The 23,999-nt window shown below is 52.0% G+C and overlaps 1 protein-coding gene and 1 long non-coding RNA gene across 3 annotated transcripts; one reads left to right on the top strand and one right to left on the bottom strand.

Moving 5' to 3' along the window:
• The first annotated feature begins 6,695 nt into the window (after window positions 1-6,695).
• Window positions 6,696-17,892, top strand: Nbl1 (NBL1, DAN family BMP antagonist). The gene is made up of 4 exons (NM_031609.2): window positions 6,696-6,862; window positions 14,247-14,441; window positions 14,564-14,675; window positions 16,591-17,892. Exons 2-4 carry the CDS (start codon window positions 14,275-14,277, stop codon window positions 16,846-16,848), a joined length of 537 nt encoding a protein of 178 aa, NP_113797.2. The 5' UTR covers window positions 6,696-6,862; window positions 14,247-14,274; the 3' UTR covers window positions 16,849-17,892.
• On the bottom strand, window positions 10,988-20,417 carry LOC120103015 (uncharacterized). 2 transcript variants are annotated; one of them, XR_005505062.2, is made up of 4 exons: window positions 18,491-20,417; window positions 15,599-15,653; window positions 14,729-14,804; window positions 10,988-12,355 (listed from the first exon to the last, which is right to left on the bottom strand). It is a non-coding gene; the product is annotated as an uncharacterized LOC120103015 (long non-coding RNA). The 2 variants fall into 2 exon arrangements; XR_010066707.1 differs by lacking the exons at window positions 15,599-15,653; window positions 18,491-20,417 and having other exon boundaries at window positions 14,729-15,001.
• Window positions 20,418-23,999: the final 3,582 nt, after the last annotated feature.

The following is a 23,999-nucleotide window of genomic DNA, read 5'->3' as shown; positions in this document are numbered from 1 at the left end:
AGTGAGCCTCACAGATTGAGAACCCTTGGTATAGCATGTCCTCTGCTCAACCCAGCACCTGGTTCCCTGTGTGATCAATCACCCAACCCTAGACTGACTGTGGTGAGCCCTGTCTCTTCGAGCTTCACAGTACAGAGGGGAGATTGAGCACTTCCCTCTCCAGGAAGAAAGTTGCACAGCCAGTAAGCTCATAACATGGTCAACATACATCGCCATCCAAAGAATTGCTTTCCCTGTAGATCACAGGGGATCAGTTTGTCCTCAAATGGTAGACAGAAGACTCAATGCCCTCCAGACTTTGCCTCTCTCTCTCTCACTTTATTACAGATAAAACCAGGTTCTGCTTGCCTTACCAGGAAGAGTTGTTTTGCTGGATATAGAAATGATTGTAGACCCTCTGTGTCTACCGAGACCCCTCCCGAGAGCCAGGAGATGGCCACCAAATAGAAACACCCGGCAGCCACGTTTACAAAGGTTTTGTTTGTTTCTGCCACACTCGGACCAAGCCTGGAATGTTGGGCGTGTTAGGCAAGTGTTTTACTGCTGAGCTGGATTCCACCAGTCAGGATGGATTCGTTGTTATTTTTTCCCTGATGAATTTGTGTAGAGCACAGAAATGTTAAGGAAGACCCCGCCTTGAGGGAGGTTAGGCTAACTCTGAGAAGAGAGGAAGATCCTCTTCCCACTCTGGGTGCTATGGGCCCCTGGGAGCTGAAAAACGGGGCAGACAAGGGGAGGATGTGGAGACTGATCCAGGACCAGTTGTGTCACTGCTAGGCTTCGTGATGCTGATGAGAACTCAGAGCGGTCTGTTTCAGGGTGGGAGGCATAATGGGAGCACGAGGGGAGTGGGGCACAGCTCGCACACTCTACCCTCCTCCCTGACTTGGCATCTTGGCTGTTTGACATATCCAATCTGATTTTTGGTGGAGAGGCTCATCTGGGAAACGGACAGTTGTAGGGGTTTGTATTTCTATCTCAGAAACCATCAATTTCTGTTCTCTAACGCAGTTCTTCTCACTCCCTCTCTCACTCTTGTCAGCGGAGTCCTCGCCTTACTTCTCCGTTTCCCACCCTGAAAAGATCAGCAAAATCTCTTGTGGGCTGGAGAGATGGCTTATTGGGTAAAAGGGGTTTGCCACCCAGCCTGGCAACCTGAGTTTCCTCCCCAAAACCATATTGTGGAAGGAGAGAACTACATGTGTATACACATACATGTTACACATGCACTGACCACCACACACATACAAACCACATACCACACATACACACACCATGTATACAGGTACAAATACCATGTACATGTACACATATACATACCACACATACAGATAAAAACATCACACACATGTACACACACACATCACACATAGGGATACAAACACCACATACACATACTACATACACACACCACACACACACACCACATACCACACACATACATATACCACACATACATACACCACACATACAGATACAAACACCACACATACCACACACACATACTACATACACACACCACACATACGGCATACCACATATCACACACACATACTACATACACACACCACACGCACATACCACATACCACACACACATACTACATGCACACATCACACACATACCATATACCACACACACATATACATACACACACCACACACATTCCATATACCACACACACATACTATATACACACACCACACACATACCACATATCACACACACCACAAACATACCACATACCACATACCACACACACATACTACATACACACACCACACACATACAGATACATACCACACATACATACACCATGCATATAGATACAAACACCACACACATGTACACACATACCACACACACACACACACACACACACACACACACACACACACACGATGTGAGGAAAAAGAAGAAAGCAAGCTTGTCCAGGGCCTTCATTCTTACTCTCCAGGACTGGCTAAGACACTGCTTCCCACACTGTTGGAGGACAGATCTGTTGTCCCCTGTCCCTTTTCTCACTTTCTTAGACCCAGAAGCCACAGTCAAATTGAATGAATAGGCCCAAAGTCAGAACATCTGGTTCTGGGCCCAGATCTTGCTGCTACTGACTTACAAGTGAGTGTGGCCCAATCTTTTTCCTCTGTGGACAGGACAGTGCAACAGTAATAGTTGCTTCCATTCCTGGGAACGGAGCTCTGTTTCATGCATGCCCCTCAGTGGCGCTCTGTTTCATGCATGCCCCTCAGTGGCGCTTTTAAAAATGTTACTCCTGGGGTTGGGGATTTAGCTCAGTGGTAGAGCGCTTGCCTAGCAAGCGCAAGGCCCTGGGTTTGGTCCCCAGCTCCGAAAAAAAAGAAAAGAAAAAAAAATGTTACTCCTTCACCCAGCTAAGTGGCACATGTCCTTTTAATTCAGTACTTTCAAGGCTCTCTGTGACTTCGATGCCAGCCTGGTCTACACAGAGTTCAGGTCAGCCTGGTCTACATAGAGTTCAGGTCAGCTAGGGCTACATAGTAAGATTCTGTTTAAACATTAAAAACAAAATTATCTGTTTATTCTCAGTTCTGGAAAGGTGACACAGAGGCTAAGTTGCTCCCCCAGGGGAACCCTCATTCAGTTCCGAGCACACGCATGGTAGCTTATAACCATCCATAATGGCTCCAGTTCTACAAAACCCCATGGTCCAATCCCATGGCCCCTCTGGCTTCCATGAACACTGCATACATGCAGACAAAACACCCGTGCACAGTAAAACAAAACAGATTTTTTAAAATTCTCAATTTCATACATAGATACAACATACTTTGGCCATATTTCTCCCCATTTTTTCTTCTTTCCTTTCTCTTCCTGCTGAATCTACCTTCTCAGTAAGTACCCTTCCTACCTTCATGTCATGTGTATGTATGCGTGCATGTATGTATCATGCATGTATGTGTATGTATATGTATGTATTTTTGTCATCCATTGAATTAGATATATGATATGAGGGAGTCTGCATATGAGCATCAAGCTCCCCTGAAGTTGGAGTTATAGGTGGGTGCTGGAAATCAAACTCTGATGTGGGTGCTGGGAGTCAAACTTGGGTCCTCAGGAGGAGCCGTACATGCCCTTAACCACTGATCCACCCGTCCAGCCCTGACCCACGGAGTTTCAGTAGAGTTGCCTACAGGAACAAAGGTACAGCTACTTTTTGGAGCAAGGGCAACTTACCAGAGTCAACACCGTGGAGGGCTGTGACTCACTCCCCCAGCAGCCTTCAACTGCCTGTCCCTCTCAGTTGCACCCTAATTGCCAGGTGAGGAAACTGAGGCTCTGCAAGCCTCATCCCCAGAGGAAGGCGAGGAAGCCTTGTGCTAGCACCTGGACTCGGTCCAGAGAACCTGAGTCCAGCGCCTTTGCTGAGCTGTATATCCGATCCTCCTCCCTAAAATAGCTTTCATTTTATGGAGCACGTGCTATTTTCCAGGAACCGTGCCCAGCGCTTTGCATCCATTTATCTCCTTCAGTCCTGGCTCCTTCTCAGAATCTCACCTTAAACATCACCCCTTTGCCTTGTTTTCTGGAAGCTTCTCAGCAGCTCTCCCCTCCCCCACCGCCTTACTCACACACAAGCCTAAAATCCTCCCATCCGTTGACTGTCTGTGATGTCTCCCTCTCTGTGTTTAAGTTTCTGGAAGATTTGCTGATGTAGTTCGTGTAGGTCCTCAGCATCTCATGGCTGCCCGGCACATGGCAGACAAAATAAATATTTGTTAAATCAATGAATGAATGAACGTTAGCACCTGCCTGGACTATATGTTCTTCCTGACTGCACTGGACAGATGGAGAAACCAAGGCACCAGGTTTGCACAGAGCCCCAGAGACCATGAATGGTAACATGGAGTCAGACCATGTAGGGAGACCCCGGCTCTTCCGTAACCACCATGACAGGGTTGCTGTGGATGCTTTCAGGCTGTGGGCCTGGGCAAGAAGGAAGGCTTTTGGCTGCTCTGACTCTTCTTCATGAGACTGCAGAGGCTTGGACCCCCAAGGAGGTCAGGCTGACAGGATTAGAGGAAACTGCTGGCTGGAGCCCCATGCCCTGCAGGAGGGAGCTCACCCTCCACCCCCACCCCACCCTACCACCCCACCCCCGACTGGAGGGGGCAGCTCCTTGAAGCCCAGTCACATTCTAGGTCAGTCATTTTCCTGAGCCCAGATGTTTGCTAATGAGCTGGGGAGAAGGGCATTCAGCTCTCAGCTCTGGGCCCCACTTTACTTGGCCCCAAGAGATTGGCCCAGGGCCAGCAGGCTCTGGCCATGAGCCCATGCCCTGTGCCAGCCAGGCCTGCCTGGGCAGCTGGAGCTGTGCTGCCAACCAGGTGTATCTCCTGGAGCTTGGAGACTCTGACTTGACAGGTTCTGCTTTTCCTGCTAGGGCCCCATTATCCTGGATCCCAGGGGTGCAGCATCCCAATGGGAGGGGCTCTGAGGCAGCCAAGAGTGTGTGCTGAGCATAGGACTGTGGGTTGTACATTCAAATCTATCCTTTGTCAGACACTATTAATGTGATCTTGTGTGGGGGTGGTGGCTAATGACACTTTTGTTCTCACTAGTGCAATGGGAGCAATGGGTTTGTGGGAAAGAATAGATGAGATACAGCAGACTGCTTAGCTGGGTATAAAATGGTAGCAGCTAAAAGATATTGAGTCCCTTTCTAGGCAGGTTCTCTGCCCATGCTGAAGCTTCCTGTCATCACGTGATGTAACTCAGCTTCAAACCCCACATCCTTGATTAGGTGTCTAAAGTCTAAACCTGCTGTGGAACATTCTGGACAGCTTGCAGGAGTCAGTTCTTTCCTAAAATAATAAGTCTTGGGGATTGAACTCAGGTTGTTAGACTCAGCTGTCAGAGTTGTCAGTGGCCTTACCATCGTAGGCATCTCATCAACTCCTGTTCTGTTTGAGCCAGAGTCTCACATTGCCCAGGTTAGCATGTAACTAGTAGAAGCTGGTCTTGAACTCCTGACCCTTCAGTCTCTACCTTCCAAATGTAGGGATTACGTGTCTACTGGGAATAGGCTGGGTTCTTAGAGAATCTACAGAACTGTAGACATCCACTCCTATCCTCTCCAAGGTCTGAGGTGAGACTGCTGGCAAGCTTTGGCTGTAAAATGGCCTACACAAGCTACAATGTAGCAAGGGTGGTTTCTGGAGTGCATGGTCCTCCAAACCTTAGCTTCATACTGTATAACTTTTTGATGAACTACTTAAGTTGTCTCTGAGCTCTCTGCATTTATTAAATGGGGGATAACACTAAAACAAAATGAAGGGTCCTACCCTCAGGGGATTGATGGAGGAGATCATAAAGAGAGATTAGCAGGAACAGATGTATCCCAGACTGCAAGATCACTCCTGGAAGAGGAGGAAGTGTATGTCACCCGAGGATCTTGGGAAAGCTTTCTAGCTGGTAGATGAAGGATGTGTTGAAAGGGAGATGAAGGAAAAATTCTAGTCGGAGGAACAGCACAGCTGGGGTGAAGAGCAGATTGCCTGGGGCAGCCATGGTGTGGCCGTTAGCCCACTAGGAGGCCTCTTTGCCACTCCCCACTCTCCATGCTTGACCACTTGGAGACATCAGATGGGCAGGGCTGAGTGCAACTGAATGGCTTAATAAATGGGCTCATGGGGTTGGGGATTTAGCTCAGTGGTAGAGCGCTTGCCTAGCAAGCACAAGGCCCTGGGTTCGGTCCCCAGCTCCGAAAAAAGAGAAAAAGAAGAAAAATAAATAAATAAATGGGCTCATATAACAGACACAGATAGATCCCCAAGTCTCACAATTCTTTTTGATGGTGCCCCAGTCTATCACCTTCAAGAAACAGAGAAGGCCCACTACCTTCTTCCTCTTCTTCATAGGCTGGCCTGGAACTTGCTATTTTAGTTGACCTTTCGTGGATACTGCTAGACCCAGTTTATGGGATGCTGGGGAATAGAGGCCAGGGTTTCCTGCATGATGGGTAAGCACTCTGCCAACTGAACTACAGCACCGATCCAGAGCTCTCTTCTTACTAGGATGGACCAGGCTACCCCAGTGCAATCCACCTTATTGGGTTTAGGTAGCTAATCCCTCCCTGAAAGGAACTGCACTGTCTTCTCTTCAAGGAACCAGAGTGAGTCGGGTTTGGCCTCTCAGATCTTTCTCTGGATGCTCCAGCTAAGTTGTTTCGAGGCAACTGAAAGTCAAGAGGCAAGAACACAGAACAGATCAGAACCCAACCTTCTGAGGGAAGATCGGGCACTGCTTCGGATGGGTTCCTGGTGTTGGAACCCCCAATAGGCTGGAGCGCCACTCCCAGCCCGCGTCCAAGGCCAGGCTCCCACTCCAAGGATTCCAAAGGTCCACTATTGTCACTCCAAGGCATGGCAAGACCTGACAACCTAGAAAAGCCAGGCGGAGTAAAACCAAAGCCTGGGAAGCGGCCGGGCGCCTGGCTCGTGCCCTTTCATTTCTGTCCTGGCCGTCGGGGGTGCAGGGCCCATGGCCCCGGCACCCCTGCTCGCGCGCGGAGGGAGCGGCCCTCGCTCGCTCGCTTGCTCGCCCGCCCGCCCTGCCCGCGCGATCCCTCCCCTCGCCGCCGCTGCCCCCGCCCTCGCTCCCTATTTGGAACTGAGACACCCTGACGTCGGAGGCGCTCGGCCCGCCGCTCCCCCGCGCCTCGCGCCCGCCCGGGGCCGCAGACGGCCAGCAGCGAAGCACAGCCGAGCCTCGCGGGGCCGTCCCAGCCCGAGGACCTCGGGCCTGCGACCCCCGCGGCTCGCATCCCACTTTCTAAGACCTCTAAGAGGACGCGCCGCGCTCTTCGCGGCCGCCGCGCGCGGTAAGTCTCGCCCGGGCCCGCACGCCGGAGCGGGGTAGCTGGGGTCCCTTTGCTTCTGCGACCTGCAGTGTCCCCTGAGCCCAGCAGTTTCTCTCCACTCCCCGCCAGCCCGCGACCTCTGCGTTGCGCAGCTCGGCGGCCAGCCCGGAGCCTCCGATCGCCCGCGCTCCGGACGTGGGCGCGGCTCCCGAGTGGCCAGGGGCACCGGCGGCGTCCGGAGCCGGTCGCCAGCCGCGCCCCGGGGCTCCGTTTCTTGTAGGAGTTTCACCGCCAAGACTGAGAGTAGGAGGGAGAGCGTCGCCCGGCAGGCGCCGGGCAGCGCTGGGACACTGGACTCACGCGTCCTCTGGATCTATCCTGGTCCCTTCGTAGCTGCTGCTCAATCGGTCCCTGTCTCCCATCCACAGGTCTCTGGCTCTCCATCGCTCCATTTCCGCCCCCATGCTCTCTTAGTTCTGTCCCTCCCGCTGTCCCTTTCGCCCCGTTTTTCACTTTCTCTGAGCTTGTGTCTCTGCTTTCGTGTTGTCTCTCTGTTTTCCCTCGGTCGCGGAGAACCACCCTGACCTCCTCTCTCCAAATCATAGTATCCTGCCCCAGCTTCCGAGGCGCGGTCCCCCAGCTGGGCTCGTGGAGAGTTCCTCTGGCACTACAAAAGACCCCAAATCCTCCTCTTCCCTGCTCCAAAGTCTGGCCGGTGTCACCCACCCCCACTTGCAGGGGCAGAGAGGGAGAGAGAGAGAACAAGCGGGAGCGCCCGCCTGCCTGAGCTAGCTGGCGTTTCCAGCGGGTAGAGCCTTGTAAGCATTCCACCCCAGTGAGGCAGTGTTCACCGCAGGGTTCTGCTGCCGGCCACCTGCCCTCCAGCCGGCTCTGGCTCCCGGGCTAGGCGATGTTCTTTTACAAGCGTCACTAAAGGGGGCAGCTGCTTGCCTTGGCCAGGCTGGGGGGTGGGGGTGGGGATGGGGGGCATCAAGAGAGAAAGCCACATTTGCAGGCTTTCCAAGGCCCTTGCCCAGCTGGAAGCCACCAGCCTGAAACTCGGAACACCCCAGGAAAACAGCCCGCTGGCACAGACTGAGAGTGGGGAAGTAAGTTGTCAACAGGCAGCCCCCCACTCTTTGTCACTGAGCAGCCAGCCTCCCGAGACTCCCACGGATGCTGGAACCATTTGGGCGGGTTTGCCTTGACTTAGAGCCAAAGAAGAGACAAGGCTGGGGCGTTTCCTTGGTGACCCCCCAACCCCCACCCCTCTCCACCCTTCCCTGAAAAGCCAGACCTCTCTCCTGGGCCTGTGTGTTGGAGGGGTAGACAGGGGAGTGGATGCTGTGTCCTAGCCAGAGGTACAGCCTCCTTAAAGTGAAATTTCAGCTCCTTCCTCCCACTGGCAACCCCAGGGGTCGGAGGCTGTGGGGTGGGCAGGGTTGTTGGTGAGGTCTGAGGGGAACTTCTGTTGAGCAGATGTGTAGGCCTGCCCTGCAGCCGGTAGTTAGCATACATTTGTTTTGGAGACGGTTTCTGGTCTATGGGCAGAAGGGTCTGTGGGACCTGATTGTCTGCATAGGAATGAATACCCAGAGCTTGGAAGTGGAGCTAGCTACCTGGCCGTAGGAGGTAGGCTTGGGTGGCAGGGGACAGACCCCCGGGGTATCAACCCACTGCACAGTTTTTTCAGGCTTTGCCCTGGAGCTGAAGGAAGGAAAGTCACCCTGTGGTGCTCCTGGGGTCATGGAATCCTTGTGGCCTCCAGCGGCACACTGGAGCCAGACTCTCCCCAAGGGGCTCGACTAAGCCAGATGTTCCCAGGCTAGGCCGAGGTCTATTGCACAGGTGGTAAGTAAGCGTGAGGCTTACAGAGGTGAAATACAGGTCACTGACACGCTCTATATGAACAGCCTTGCCCCTATGACACTAATTCTGGGGTACCGCTCTCCCTCAGCACCCAGGAATCTAGAGCCGGGCCTGGCTGGTGTGAGCTGCACCTCAGGCCGGATACGGCTTCGCCCCCTCCCCAGCAGCGGTTTTTCAGTTGATCCCTTCAAGGAAGTCCCTGTACTCTTTCCAAGACCTGGAGGATTGCCCCACCCTGCTGATCCCCAAGCCCAGGGCAGCGGCCACAAGCACCACACCCTCTCCACCAGCCGCATGCGCAGTGGGCACCAGGCATAGCCCGCTCTCGGTAGCTAGACTCGAGAGGGGCTTACTCACAAAGCCCCTGTCTTCCGAAGGGGTAGAGTTCAGTGAGTACTTGCCTCCACTCCTGCCCTGGCAAGTAAGTGTGGTAGTGACACTTGGCCCCTTTGAAACCGTCCCCAGCCATCTTGTTGCTTGCTTAAATGTCAACTCAAGGTATCCCCTAAATCCCTATCACTTGGCAGATGCTTCCCGGATTGAGAAACACTAAGGATTAAACAAGAGGCCCGGGGTGAGGGCAAGCCTTTGCTCCTCATGGTGGCTTCTTGAAGCTGTAGCCTCACAGTGACAACCTTATACACACTCTTCAGTTTAACTCTTACAGCTGCCTGGGGGGAGTGGCCTCTACTGTTCCCACACTACAGATGAGAAAACTGAGGCACACAGTGCTCGGGTGGTTGATCAGAGATTTGAACCTGAGCCAGCGGTAATTGTGAGGAGCGGAGGAAAGACTCTCTCTCTCTCTCTCTCTCTCTCTCTCTCTCTCTCTCTCTCTCTCTCTGTGTGTGTGTGTGTGTGTGTGTGTGTGTGTGTGTGTAAGAAGCCTGGGGGTGTGTGGGTACGACTTACCTTGAAAATTCTTGTGGGGATTGAAGGGTCCTGACTTTTCATATTTAACAAGCGAGGAAATGAGGGGCCAGGCATAAGTGTTTCATGACTTTAATCCCAGTACTCGGGAGACAGAGGCAGGCAGGTCTCTGAGTTCAAGGCCAGTCTGGTCTACATAGTGAGTTCCAGGACAACCGGGGTACATAGTAAGACCCTGTCTCGAAATTTAAAATAAATAAATAAATAAATAAATAAATAAATAAATAAATAAATAAATGGGAAGCTAGGGGGAGTGGTAGTCAATTATTCCCTCTACACTTCAAGTCACCCCTTTGCTGTACTTTAGGCTTTAGTGGGTGGTATTGTTCGTAGCCAAGTCCTTGAGAACTAAGTCCCATCCTGCTGTAGGCGTTAGGCATTAGCCGTGCAGTCCAGGGGACTCTGTCAGTCGTGACATTAAGGGGTCTTTCTGTGGGGGGAAAAAGGGGGGGCACAGTTCCTGACATGGCTGGGCCTCAGATTCATGTGGGGAACACAGATAAATGCCTGTTCAGGTCATACCCCTGAACGGTTTGACTGGTCTTTGGCGTTTTGATTTTGTAAGTTAGGCCCAGGGCTTCTACCTTTCTAGAGAGTCTCAGGGCAGTCGTGGAGTCTGGCAGGTATGGGGTGAGCCAAGCCCTGTGTATTCACAGCTCCACCCCCTGGCATTCCCGAAGGGCCCTGTGAGCCAAGGGCCCTGGGAAGCTACCACAGCACTCTCTGCCCTCTTCCTGCCTGGGAGAGAAGAGTGAGCCTCGTCTTAGCCTGTGTGAGGTGCATGGGTCACCCTGTGGGGGCTTCCTTTGTGTGTGAGTGAATGGCAATTCAGAAAAGGTAAGGCTCTCTCTACGGGGAGCTGGAAAGAAAGTCTGCACCTATCAGAATGCAGAACCCCGAGAGAGGTTCACTAGAAATGTCCGCCCCATTCCCGGGTCTGAGGTGTGGCCAGGGTGAGCACCTGTATAAACTCCACCTCTGCTAAGGATGCCACTGAACTCCCAATGGGACACTCCTCTCTAGTACCCAGAGCCCAGGAACCAGGTTCTGCGGTGACCTTATGCTTATCTTTGGGGATTCAGGAGTGGAGCTCACACTGGATCTCTGTGGATCCAGGTCTCAGAGGAAGCAGTGGGTGAGCACCAGAGTTCTGACGGGGAGAGGAGAGCAGCTCCCAGGAGACCCCGAATCCCATCCCAGCTCCCCACTCCCTGGACACCTCTCCCCATTTCTTGCTCTCCCCTTTCCTCACTTCTGTGAGCCTTCCACCTGCGAGGGTGACTGCCTGATTTGCTCAGGATCAAGCCTTGGATTTTCCTACTGTCAAGACATAGAAGCTCACACAAATTCCAGCCGCCCTGTTCTTTATGTAAACGGTGGGAGAGATGGGGCCTGCCCGGATACAGTGATTGTAAGCTGACGTGGTACAGCCTTTCCAACAGCAACTGTAGTTAGGACCCACATTTCCCTGCCATGTTGGAGAGGCTTTGGGGCCCTCCTTTGGCCTTTGCTCTCAGCCAGGAGCTCCCTCCCTCAGTCTTCACCAGTACCCATCTGTCATCCTCTGTTCGACCCAGAATTATGATCTTCTACCCTCCTCACTAAGCCATGTCTATGTTTCTCCTGTGGGTAAATGTAGGGCCCTCCGGCTATACCCTCCCTTCTCTCACCTTCCTCGAAGAACCCAGAAAAGGAGTGCCAGCTACAGGGAATGAGATGGCCCACAGGGGGGCCGTGGCTCTTCTCTGTGACTGGAAATGTCTTGGGACAAGCTCTGCAGAGTCTGGTGTTGATTGGGCAGATGACTGGCTGACTCCGGTTCTGCCCTGGCTCTCTGGCACTCTGCGTGACCTTCGGGGTGGAAGGTATGAGAAACTGGGTGAGGCTCTGAAGGCCCAGGAAGGGAAAATCCAAATGCTGCTTAGACAGAGATGAGCTGAGTTGCTGGTTGTGAACATAAGCGAGTATAATCAACAGAAGATTAAACGTGCACCGGTGAGGGGAGAGCACCATGGCCTCTGGGTAGGGTGTGAGGGATAAAGGGGGGCTTCCTAACAGCAAGTTTTGCTTTCTTTCTGACACTGCTCAGCTTTACTCATGATCCTGGAAAGTGAGCTGGTGTGGGTGGGTGCTGGATGCTGGGTATTGGATGAGTGCTGGGTGCTGAGTGCTGGATGCTGGGTGTTGGATGCTGAGTACTGGGTATTGAATGCTGAGTGCTGGGTGCTGGATGCTAGGTTTTGGATGCTGAGTGCTGGAGGCTGGGTGTTGGATACTGGGTGCTGGGTGCTGGAGGCTGGGTGCTGGAGGCTGGGTGTTGGATGCTGAATGCTGGAGGCTGGGTGCTAAAGGCTGGATGTTGGATGCTGAGTGCTGGAGGCTGGGTGTTGGATGCTGGGTGCTGGAGGCTGAGTGCCAAGTGCTGGGTGCTGGTACAGCTCCCAGTTCTGAGAAGGAGCTGTGTTTCTCCTTTATAGCCAAGGAAAGTAGGCTGTGAGAGATAAAGTCTCTCTTAAAGCCATACAACTCCTAGGCTACAGAAATCAAACACTGGGAACTCCAGGGATAAAGGTCCGGTCTATTGGTGGTCTGGCTGTGTCCTGGGGAGGTGGAGCATGGTCCCAGTGTTCTGCTCCAAGGTCCTGGTCAGGGCATAGTGGGTTGGGATGTAGCACTCTTCTGAAAGGCATGGCTAATCCTTATTCCACCGGGCACCTAGAAAGGAAGAAAAAGCAGGCAGGTTTCTAACTCAGCCTGTCTTGTTTCTCCTCAACGTCTGCCAGCTCTAATAACACCCTGCTCTCTCTGTGCTAGGGACCCTGCAAATGTCCCCTTATCCCGTCTTCAGGTAGCTTTGTGGTTAACCTCCAGGCTGATCACCACTTCAGCCAGTCCTGATGTTGGCAGCTTCAAGCCTCATCTCTCGGTGTAAGTCAGACTCACATGTCCATCTCTTGACTACTGTCAAGACTCAGCTCGGACTGCAAACCTAACTCCTATGGAGTTAGCTTCACTACCTACTTGGGTCTTACTCACTTCCTGCCTGTCATTGCCAAGAAAGTGTCACAGATTTAGATGATATAGCAGGGACCTCTCTGATTTCGAGAGGGACTAGTCCAGCAGAGGGAGGACCCAGGGGCTCTGGTCTTTTTCTATGGGCTTTGGAATGCTTTAAAAGGCCAAGGCCATACATTGGTTCAGGCTAGTTCCTGAGGGAAGACAGGGGGTCTCTCAGGAGCAGGAGTCTGTTGAGTAGCAGTTAGGAAGGAGTCCAGTCGGTTCCATTCAGGTGTGCTTGCTCTAAAAATGTAGGTTTGCTGTAGATCTTGTCGGTGAATCTGGGTTGTGTAGGTCACAGCAGAAAGTGATCAGGATCGAGGCACGATGTTCAGCCCCACCCCCAGCTGTCCCCACCCCTGTCAAGCCACGGACAGAGATCATCATCAGGGACCAAGACCTCTGAATCAGAAGAGCAATATCTGGGAGGAAGGAAGAGTGCTCGATGACCCTCCCTGGCATCCCACTCCCTCAGCACACCTGGGTTCTCATTGTCACCTCCCTAGACACTGTGCAAAACACCTGCCTCTGTCACCTCCACCACTTTCCAGTGGGTGGGGTGGGAGATAGGTCTGGTACATGGCTTCCCCAGGCCCGGTATATGGCTTCCCCATGGAGAACTAAAGGTATATGTTCCTGCTTCGCTGCCCCACGGGCAAGCTCATCCAGTTCCCGACTGAGCTGCGTTTATTTCCTGACTGGACCTATCAGACCACCCCGAGGAAGTGTGAATCCTATCCCAGATAGGAGCTTTCACACCATAAGTCCCCAGGGAATTCTGAGGTGTGTGCGCGCGGTGTGATGGGGTAGTGGGTGCCGCCTACAGAAGATAAAGTTAAGGAAGGCGGCAGAAATCCCCCTCGGAGTGGCGCCTTTAAACACAGACTTTGTCCTGCAGCGCCATCTTGTGGCTGACCATGAAATTTACCGTCTTAGTCCCGAAGCAGAGAACTCCGTAAAATGGTTAGGATCCGCCTGGGGGTAATGATGTGTGCTACACCCTGGTGGGGAATCTTAAGAAGAAACACATCTGACTGAGTGTCATAGAGCTGAGTATCAATGTCTTTTTAGGAGGCATGGCCAGCCGTCTCTAAGGCTGTGATCAAAGGATTACTTTGAGTTTATAATAAGAGGGATCCAATCCTGAGACCTTGAGCAAGCTAGGCACACACACACTGCTCCACTGAGGCGCACTCCCAGTCTGACATCAGTAACTATCTCGCCGAGGACCGTTCCCCAATGCTGCCAGGTGCAATGCTACATAGCTTCCGAGGTTTAGAGAGGTCCAAGGTGTATTTGGAGCTGGGCACAGGGCTACCATAGGTAGGTGGAATCCGGATAATTAGGAGTGCAAAGTCATCCTTCGATACAGACTTAATTTGAGGTCGGCTTGGGCTACATAAGACCATATCTCAAAAAAAAAAAAAAAAAAAAAAAGGTTACTGGTTTGTCTGTGGACTTTGAATCCTGGAATCAGATCGATGTTTGGAAGACACCCCTGCTCTAATCTCTGAGGCCATACTGTACCTCACCTGCCACCTGTGTTTAGTTCCAGGGCTCCGGAGGTGACAGGCACAATGCTTTGGGTCCTGGTGGGGACTGTTCTCCCTGTCATGTTGCTGGCTGCCCCGCCACCCATCAACAAGCTGGCCCTGTTTCCGGACAAGAGTGCCTGGTGCGAAGCCAAGAACATCACGCAGATTGTGGGCCACAGCGGCTGTGAGGCCAAGTCTATCCAGAACAGGTGCGACTCTGGGAGGGAGGAAGAGAGTGAGGACAGGGACCGAGGGAGGGGTGAGGGACATCAGGACTGCCCATCCCTGCCTCCCCTCTGGAGAGCGAGCTCAGTGACATCTCCTCCCACAGGGCGTGCCTAGGACAATGCTTCAGTTACAGCGTCCCCAACACCTTCCCGCAGTCCACAGAGTCCCTGGTGCACTGTGACTCCTGCATGCCGGCCCAGTCCATGTGGGAGATTGTGAGTACAGCTGTCCGATCCCCGGGCCAGAGCAGGAGGCCTCGGATACTCACCGTGTGTGCAGGCTGCAGGGTTCCTGCTGGGGATACATGGGGACCTTTCTCCAGGGCTTCTCAGTCTGATACAAACCTGTAGAAGATTCCAGATATCTCTGAGGTTCTATCCATGTCACAGAGACCACAGCTCTTCAGTCCTCATTCATTGTTATTGAAATCTCTGCCGTTCTCTGCCCCACTCGGCTCTCCCAGCACTCTCTTAGAACCTCCTTCCTCGCCAGCAACTTGACACTTACCTAACCCATCTCATTTTAGCCCTTCTTACCTGCTTTGTTCTTTCCACCCCAGGATCTTTGCATATGCCCCATGCTTTGTTCTGAACCACCACCCCTCCCCAGGCCACCCCCTCAGCTAGTTAATTTCTACTAGTTCTTTAGCTCTTGACTCAGCATTATTTCCTCAAGGGCATTGTTCCAGACCCTCTGACCCAGTCAAGCTGCGCCGTAGGCTCTCAAGCACTGTGTACCTTTGCTTTGGGCAGCTGACACATGCACAGGTTTCCTAATATATCAGACACCTGTGCCCTACCTGCAACTGTACCTCACCTGCACCTGTGCCTCACCTGCAAGTATACCCCACCTGTACCTGTACCCCACCTTCACCTGTGTCCCACCTGCATCTGTACCCCACCTGTACCTGTACCCCACCTGCACCTGTGCCTCACCTGTACCTGTGCCTCACCTGAACCCGTGTCCCACCTGCAACTGTACCCCACCTGCACCTGTGCCCCACCTGCACCTGTGCCCCACCTGTACCTGTGCCTCACCTGCACCTGTGTGCCACCTGCAACTGTACCGCACTTGCAACTGTACCCCACCTGACCTGTGCCCCACATGCACCTGTGCCCCATCTGTACCTGTGCCTCACCTGCATTTGTGCCCTAACTGCACCTGTGCCTGAGAGCAGTCATGGAGTAGATGCTCTGTAGAAGAAAGGAGGGGGAGGGAGAAAGGACATGACTACAAGGTAAGGGTCAGGTTGCTAAGGAGCTTGCTATAGAGTGAACATTGCTGAGTTAGGATCAGAATTGTGCAGAGTTTGGGACCAGTGAGGGAGCCAGAACCTTCTATGAAGAAGGAAGGACTTAGCAGTCTCTGGGGGCAGATCAGGCAGTGAGAGTTACTGTTAGTGCAGCAGGGTCTGGCATGGTAAGGTCAGCCAGGACCAGCCTGAAGGTCCTGAAGACCTGAGAAAGGGGTCAGGATTTGCCTCCAGGTTCACTGGGAGCACAGTATGTGTGTGAGGGTGGATTTACCCCCACCCACATGCCCAGGGGAATGGTAGCGCTGTGTGTAGGAAGATGAGAGAAGATGAGAGTTGTGTAAGAAGATGAGAGGGGGCTGGAGAGATGGCTCAGTGGTTAGGAGCACTGACTGCTCTTCCCGAGGTCCTGAGTTCAAATCCCAGCAACCACATGGTGGCTCACAGCCATCTGTGATGGGATCTGATGCTCTCTTCTGGTGTGTCTGAAGACAGCTACAGTGTACTCACATAAAATAATCTTTAAAAAAGTACACTAGAGGGGCTGGGGATTTAGCTCAGTGGTAGAGCGCTTGCCTAGGAAGCGCAAGGCCCTGGGTTCGGTCCCCAGCTCCGAAAAAAAGAACCAAAAAAAAAAAAAAGTACACTAGAAGGGGAAGGAGTAGGAGGACGAGGACGAGGAGGACGAGGATGAAGACAAGGATGAGGAGGAGGAGAAATAGAAATTCCCTCAGGGGCTCAGTCCCCTCAAGCCCCTCATATGGGTTCACAGAACATGGGATGAGATATTTGGTTCCCAAAGATGTGTTATTCTTGGGGGTCTCTCCACCTGCCCAAACGTCAGGAAGCATCCCTTTTCTTGCTTCTGCCCCACCCAGGTGACCTTGGAGTGCCCCGGCCACGAGGAGGTGCCCAGGGTGGACAAGCTGGTTGAGAAGATTGTACACTGCAGCTGCCAAGCCTGCGGCAAGGAACCCAGTCATGAGGGCCTGAACGTCTACATGCAGGGTGAAGATGGGCCAGGCTCCCAGCCAGGATCGCACTCCCACTCCCATCCCCACCCTGGTGGCCAGACCCCTGAACCTGAAGAACCTCCTGGAGCCCCTCAAGTTGAGGAAGAGGGGGCTGAGGACTGAGGGCCCCCAACTCTTCCTCCCCTCTTGTCCCCTGTGGAATGTCTGGTCCCACCCTCCAGGGAAGAGGGAGGGGAGAGGCAGAGGCCCCCCTCCCCCTCTGGCACTAGATGGACTTGGAATGTTGCCTGGTTGCCATGGAGATCTGAAGGGAGGGGCTGGAGCCAAGCTGCACGATTTAATATATGCAAGATGAGGGGAGGAAGCAGACATCTTTGGGACTTTTCTTTTGGAAGGTGAAGTGTGGTCTTTCCTTTCAGCCTTCTGGAGAGGAGCCCTCTGGATAGAGAGGAAGCAGGTTGAGCTGCTGAGGATGACTGAGATCCTCAGATAGGGCAGGCCCAGGTCAGGACCCAGACAACGGATGGGGCAGGATCCCCAGTGACGGGCAGAGGGTGGGTATCATGTCAGCATCCCCTTTGCAGGAGGATCTAGGTAGGAAGACAGCTGGCAGAAGTCGGAAACTCCAGCCCCATAGGTTTCCCTAAAGGCCTCCCCTCATGTAACCCCTTCAATGGAGTGGCTTAGGAGTCAGGCTGGGGCAGGACCCTGCTGACTCAGGTGCCAGAGTGTCACTGAAGAAGAAAGAAGATCCCCCTCCCCCACACCCTGTCCCTCCCTCCAGAGATCTTAGCTCTTTGCTCTCCCCAAGTTCTGGACTCTTCTGAAAACAGCTGCAACCGGTCCTGCCGTCCTTGGGGCTGGTCTTTCTGAAAGAGGTGACAGTTTATCCCCATCACCTGGGACCGTAGTGGACAGGAGGCCCCTGCCTAGGGCCCCTGCTGACCTCAGCTTTCTCTAGCTCCTTATTCTATCCACTCCTTCTTCCCAGCTGCACTTTAACCTTAGGGCAGGGCAGGTGGCGAGGAAGGGCCCTCTGTCTCCTTATCTGCTGGCACCATTGTGTCCAGGGGGTTGCCAGCTCACCCCCTCCCTGGGGGTGCCCCAGCCCATGGCTGTTTGACGAGAGCCTTAGAGCTTGTAACTAGTAGCCATCTCCCCTGAACCTGAGTGTTTCCATGAATAAAATGCCTTCAACGCCTCTACTCTCCTCCCTGTGGACTGGTTCTCTTGGCCAAGCTGGTTATGGGCCCAGGGATGGGAGGTGGGTTTGGTCCGGACAGTGCGGGACTGACCTGAGGTATCCTTGTAGTTCAGCCCCGGTCTGGTGGTCCTCTCCCTTTCCTGCCTTGGCACCGCCTCTGGCTCACCTCCTCTCTTGGGCTCGGGTGAGCATTTCTGCCTTGGTCCCTGTGGCTGGACCTAGATCTGGGTAATTGATCCCTTGAGAACGCTCTCTCCATCTCTTTACTCTCAGTGACCCAGCATGGGCCTTGCTACATGTCACCAGCCTGGACCAAGCCCCAGAAAAAGATGAAACGGATGAACCCCAAAAAGGTTGATTACAAAAGGTTGGGCCCTGCGCTAAGTCATTTAGGTATCGTGAGTCGTCTTACCTAACCCCCAGTCCTGCTTGAATCCTGTCCGTATTTTTTTTATGCTCAAGGTATCTTAGGTGCAGAGAAGTTAGTCATCTCTCCAGGGCTATCTTGTTAAATGCCACCAAGAATCAAACCCAGACAATCTGGGCCAGAATCCCTGCCAAGCTTGGTGCAAGCATTCACCAGTCTGTGGGGGAACTCACACATTTTCTCTTCAGAGTGGTCCGCTTGGAACGTGGGTGTCCACTTGGCCTACAGCAGCTCACAGGTCTTCCGGTGTCACTTCAACATGGCAGTCAAAATACTGGCAACGAATTTGCTCCTAGAGGTCCCTGGGGCTGCGCCTCGGAAGCCCTGTGCCTCGGGTCTGAGAGCTGTCTTACTAGCAGCTGTAGGCAGTTTCTTAGCTTGTGGAAAGATAATTCACTGAGACACTGGGTAGACATCCAGTGGGAAGGCGGCTGACAGGCTGCTGGCAGACCCTGAATGGCAGCCAAAGACGGAAACGTAGGCTCTGCAGAGCTAGGTGTCAGAAAGACTTAGGGTAAATGGGAAGAGAGAGGCTGGAGACCAAAGGCCTGAGGCAGCGGGCCAGTTGGTGGCGTGGGTACAGTTTTCTAGGGGCCAACTCACCCCCTTCCTGGAGGGGCAATTGGAGAGGCTATGCCATCTGAGAGAGGTAGGGTCCCAAGGTAGAGCGACCTCTGGTGGGATGTGGAAGTCTTGCCAGGGAGAGGAGCCAGATCTCGGAGATGAAAAAACAAATTGGGCGCGTGCACTTGGGGTTGCACGGGCACATGCGCAGGCCAGAAGACAAGCGTGTCATTTCTCAGATGCCATTCACCTTGATTTTGGGGACAAAGTCTCTTATTGACCTAGAGAGAACTTAGCAAGTAGGCAAGGCTGGTTGGTCACTGAGTACCAGCATCCCAGTCTCCACCTCCCCAGCATAGGAACAAGTGCCACCACACCAGGCTTGTGTGTGTGTGTGTGTGTGTGTGTGCGCGCGCGCGCTCGTGCTCACGTGTGTGCATTTAAATACATGTATGTCATTGTGTCCATGTAGAGGTCAGAAAACAATGTTTGGGAGATGGTTCTCTCCATCTTGTGGGCACGGGATATTGAAAGACCATCAGGCTTGGTGGGAAGTACCCTTACCTGCCATCTTGCTTCCCTGCCCAACATCAGTATATATGTGTGTATGTATGTATGTATGTATGTATGTATGTATGTATACATATATGTTAAACATAGGTTCTGGGGATCCATCTCAGATCCTCATGTTTGCTTGCACAGGACAAATTAGTTTTGGGTTTTTTTTTTGTGTTTTGTTTTGTTTGTTTTTGTTTTGTTTTTTGTGACCATGTCTTAGCCTGGGCAGGCTATGACCATGAACTTCTGGTCCCTTTGCCTCTGTCTTTGGAATGCTGCTACTACAGCTCTGTGCCACCATGCCTGATTTATCTAGCACTGGAGATGAAAGCCAAGACGGCATGCATCTAGGTAAGCACTCTCCGGACGGGTAGATCATATTTCCTGTCTTTGGGGCGGGGGGATGTTCTGTAGCCTAGAGTTGATTCGAGCTCATGGTCCTCCAGCCCCAGCCTCGAGAATCCGTGTATGTGCCGTCACACTCTGCAGAAAATAGAATTCTAGAAGTCTCGGGAACTGCATCCACATGAAGTATGTGTGTAAATGCAAGTGCATGTGCGTGCATGTGTGGACGTGCGTGTACATGGGGTGCTGATTTCAGAGTTTCACCCCCACCGAGCTTGAACTGAGCCACGGAGAGAACGCAGGAACAAAATTGCAGCCCCTCATCCCTTTGCACAAGCAGCGAGGGCTTTAGCATCTTTACAGATTAGCGATCAAGATAGCTGGCTTGACTGGAGCTAACTTCCCAGTCTTGCTTGGGACCAGTTAGCATCTGGTTCTTCCCTTGCTCCAGGCCTCTGGGCAGGTCTGTACCGACCTGGGTTCAAATCCTGGCAAGGTCACTTTCTAACTGCGATTCTTGAGAGACCGCATGTCTCTGGGGTTCAGTCTTGCTGTGTGTAGAGGGGGCACTATTGCTCACGGTCAAGTCTGCTCTTGGGGGTGGGGGGGGAGGGAGCGTGCTGTGAGTCAGTGCACAAGCCCGGATGGGAGCGGTGCCTGGCATTAGATGATACCTCGGAAGTATAAGCTGCTGTGATCACGGAGAATGAGTGACTGGCCTATGCTTCGAGTGGCTGGACGAGTGATTTGTCCACTTACTCATTCTCTTATGAGACAACTATTTATTAAGAACCTAGACTACAGGCCAAAGAGATGGCTCAGTGGTTAGAGCACTGGCTGCTCTTCCAGAGGTCCTGGGTTCAAATCCCAGCAACGACATGGCGGCTCACAATGGTCTGCAACTCCCAGTTCTAGGGACTCTGACACCCTCAAACACCAGTGCACATAAAATAAAAATAAATAAGTTGGGGCTGGGGATTTAGCTCAGTGGTAGAGCGCTTACCTAGGAAGCTCAAGGCCCTGGGTTCGGTCCCCAGCTCCGAAAAAAAGAACCAAAAAAAAAAATAAATAAATAAGTTAAAAAAAAAAAAAAAGAACCTAGACCGTGCTCATCATGGCTTAGCAATGAACAAAACCCAAGACCTGCCTGTGTGGAGGTGACCCTCACAGCACCTTCTGCAAGAGCAGCTTCCTGCAGGACTCACAACCTCCACAGACCTTGGCTTGTCCCTCTGTGTAGTGGGACTGGTCCTCTGTGTCTCCAGGCATGGAGAGTGGAGCAGGGGTGAGAATTCCTGAGATAGTTGGTCTAATATCCCAAGGTGGCATGACTGCCTGCTTCCTTCCTATAGAGAAGCCACTTACTGTGGCCGGGAGTAGCTAGCAAAGGGTTAAAAATTCTCAAAAGTCCCTCTGCACCTGTGATGCTAGGAAGGCCTCCACTCCAGCCATTCATTCTAGGACACAAAAGGACAACTGAAGAACTTCCTGAAGTTCCAGGTATTAACAGTATGGCCACAAGGTGGCAGCACGACCAGGGCCAGTCTTAGATATAAACTTTTTCCTTTTTTTATATATTTGGTTGTGAGCCTAGCCTTTAACGGCTGAGCCATCTCTCCAGCCCATTTTTTCCTTTTTTTAAGAGAGGGTTTCTCTTGCCCTGACTATAGATCAAGCTGGCCTTGAACTCAGAGATCCGCCTGCCTCTGCCTCCTGAGTGCTGGGATTAAAGTTGTGAGCCATCATTTACCCGGCTGAAAATAAACTTTTTAATTATAGCATAGCGCAGATTATCATATAGCAAACAGGTGTGAAGAATTGGTCACCTAGAATGAGCACGTGTTAAAATGATCACGTTTTGGGGACTCAGTGGTTAGGAGCACTGGCTGTTCCTACAGATGACCCAGGTTTAGTTCCCAGGGACCACGTGGTGGCTCAAACCTGTTCCAGGGAATCTGACGCCCTCTTCTGGCATTCCATGGCACTACATTATGCAGTGTACACATATTCCCACAGGCAAAACACCCAAACGAAAAAAATAAAAGTAGGTAAGTAAGTAGATAGATAGATAGATAGATGATAGGTAAATAGATGATAGGTAGATAGATGATAGATAGATTGATGGGTAGATAGGTAGGTAGATAGATGATAGATAGATAGGTACACAGACAGACAGATAGATGATGGATAGATAGATAGATGATAGGTAGATAGATAGATGATAGGTAGATAGATGATAGATAGATGATAGATGACAGATAGGTAGACAGCCAGCCAGAGGATGGATAGATAGATAGGTAGGTAGACAGACAGACAGATAGATAGGTGATGGATAGATAGACAGACAGATATATAAAATGGTCATGTTTTGTGAGATGTGAAGAGACGGCTCAAACAGCCATCCCATTTGCATCTCTGCTATCTGATATCACAGCATGGAGAACTGAAAGGTCTTCCACAGCCCAGCATGGTGGTGATGCCTGTAACCCAGTCCTCAGGAAACCAAACTGGAAAATGGAAAATCTGAGGCTAACCTGGGCTACATAATGAGATCCTGTCTCAAAAAAAAAAAAAAAAAAAAAGAAAGAAAAGAAAAGAAAAGAAAGAAAGAAAGAAAAACAAGCATGGGAGTGAATGAAACAAACACATGCAAATAAGGCCCACGCAGAAGAGACGCTGAGCTCAAAGATGCCTGCAGTTAAAGCTCAGGACCTTATGGGATCCATCCCTCAACCCCATACGATAGGAGAGAATGCTTGAAAGTTCTCTCCTCTTCCACACACATGCACACAGGCACACACCACACCACACACACACACACACACACACACACACACTTCCAAGAGAAAACAAACCCTTTGCCACAGGATTGGAGAGATGGCTCAGTGGTTAGGAACAGTGGCTGCTTTTCCGGAGAACCTGTTTGAGTCCCAGCACCCACACGGCAGCTCACAACCATTTCTAACTCCAGTCCCAGGGGATCCGATGCTCTCTTCTGGCCTCCATAGGCACAAGACATACACGCAGGCAAGCAATCATAGGCAGGAGAGAAAAAAAGAAGAAAAAAAGAGAAACCTTTGCCACATTTACAGGTCAAGTAGCAGATTGTGACTGTGAACCCAGATCACCGGGCCCCAAATGTATCGACTGCTGCTGGTGTTAGGCATCTCTGGGCTATGGGGGCACCTCAGGGCCAAACACCAGTGAAGCCGACAGCTAGCACTGACACAGGACCGTTAAGCTGTCAGACCACGCAGTGTCATCTAATCTCCCCTGACACTCAGTGAGTCAGACATGGAATTCTGCTAACGGTGGCTGAAGAGGAAAGAAGACCGAAGGGTCAGCTGCCACTGGCCCTGAATGTGCAGAGTTTACTGAGCAGCGGAGCTGGGGTCTCAAGCCGGTCTCTGAGTCTCCATCCAGGGACGACCTTCTGTTCCTCGGGTTACCCAGTGTGGAGTGAGGGATAGGGATGTCTTTTGCGAGCTGCCGCTGACTCCACCCACCTTTGGGCATGAGTGGATACCGTGACAGGACAGTTAACGCCTTCTTTCTGGCATTTATATTTCTGGCATATATATCCTGGCTTTAGAGTTGGGGGTAGGAATCTGGGTAGAGATATTCCAGGACAAACCAAGGCCATGAACGCAGTGGGCTCTTCTAAGTGGGAGGTATTTCCATTTCGGAAAAGACATCCACCAGGTTCTCTTCATATTGCTGTACATTTTCTCTCTCCCTCGTCCTCTTCCTCCTTCTCCTCCTTTTCCTATAAAAATGGCCACTTTACGTTTCCGTTGAGCGTTTCTTGCCCGTTTCCTTGGCTAGAATAGAAGTTCACCAATGGGAAGCATCATCTAATGTAGTCTAGATGGTCCAGAGCAGTACCTGGTACCTACTAGGTGTGAAGAAAACTTGGTCATCACTAGGAGGCGCTATACCCTGCCCCCGTTTGCAGCGGCTTCCCTTCTAATGGCTTGGAGATTCCCAAATCTCACACTGAGACTTGGAGTGCCAACAGGTCAGGGACGGGGACCTTCACCAAAATCACTCAGTGTTGTTGGAGAACGGATGGGGGGAACTCAAAGGTGAAGAGTGGCAGAAATTATTTACCCATTGTATAGATCCAGAAACTGAGGCTCAGAAGGCTCTCTAACGGCTTGCTCGGTATTTTCCAGCTGACTCCCCTTGAAAGCGTGGTGACTCTCACAGTGAGTG

Source organism: Rattus norvegicus, chromosome 5 (genome assembly GCF_036323735.1).
Source record: "Rattus norvegicus strain BN/NHsdMcwi chromosome 5, GRCr8, whole genome shotgun sequence".
Taxonomy (NCBI): domain Eukaryota; kingdom Metazoa; phylum Chordata; class Mammalia; order Rodentia; family Muridae; genus Rattus; species Rattus norvegicus.
The sequence above is the reverse complement of the archived record's forward strand: the minus strand, read 5'-3'. Positions and strand labels throughout refer to the sequence as shown.

Bases quoted from the DNA above. Each gene is read 5' to 3' on its own strand.
- Nbl1 (NM_031609.2), top strand. From the start codon at position 14,275: ATGCTTTGGGTCCTGGTGGGGACTGTTCTCCCTGTCATGTTGCTGGCT. The intron at 14,442-14,563 runs GTGCGACTCTGG...CTCCTCCCACAG, and splicing joins GCCAAGTCTATCCAGAACAG to GGCGTGCCTAGGACAATGCT. The intron at 14,676-16,590 runs GTGAGTACAGCT...TGCCCCACCCAG, and splicing joins CCCAGTCCATGTGGGAGATT to GTGACCTTGGAGTGCCCCGG.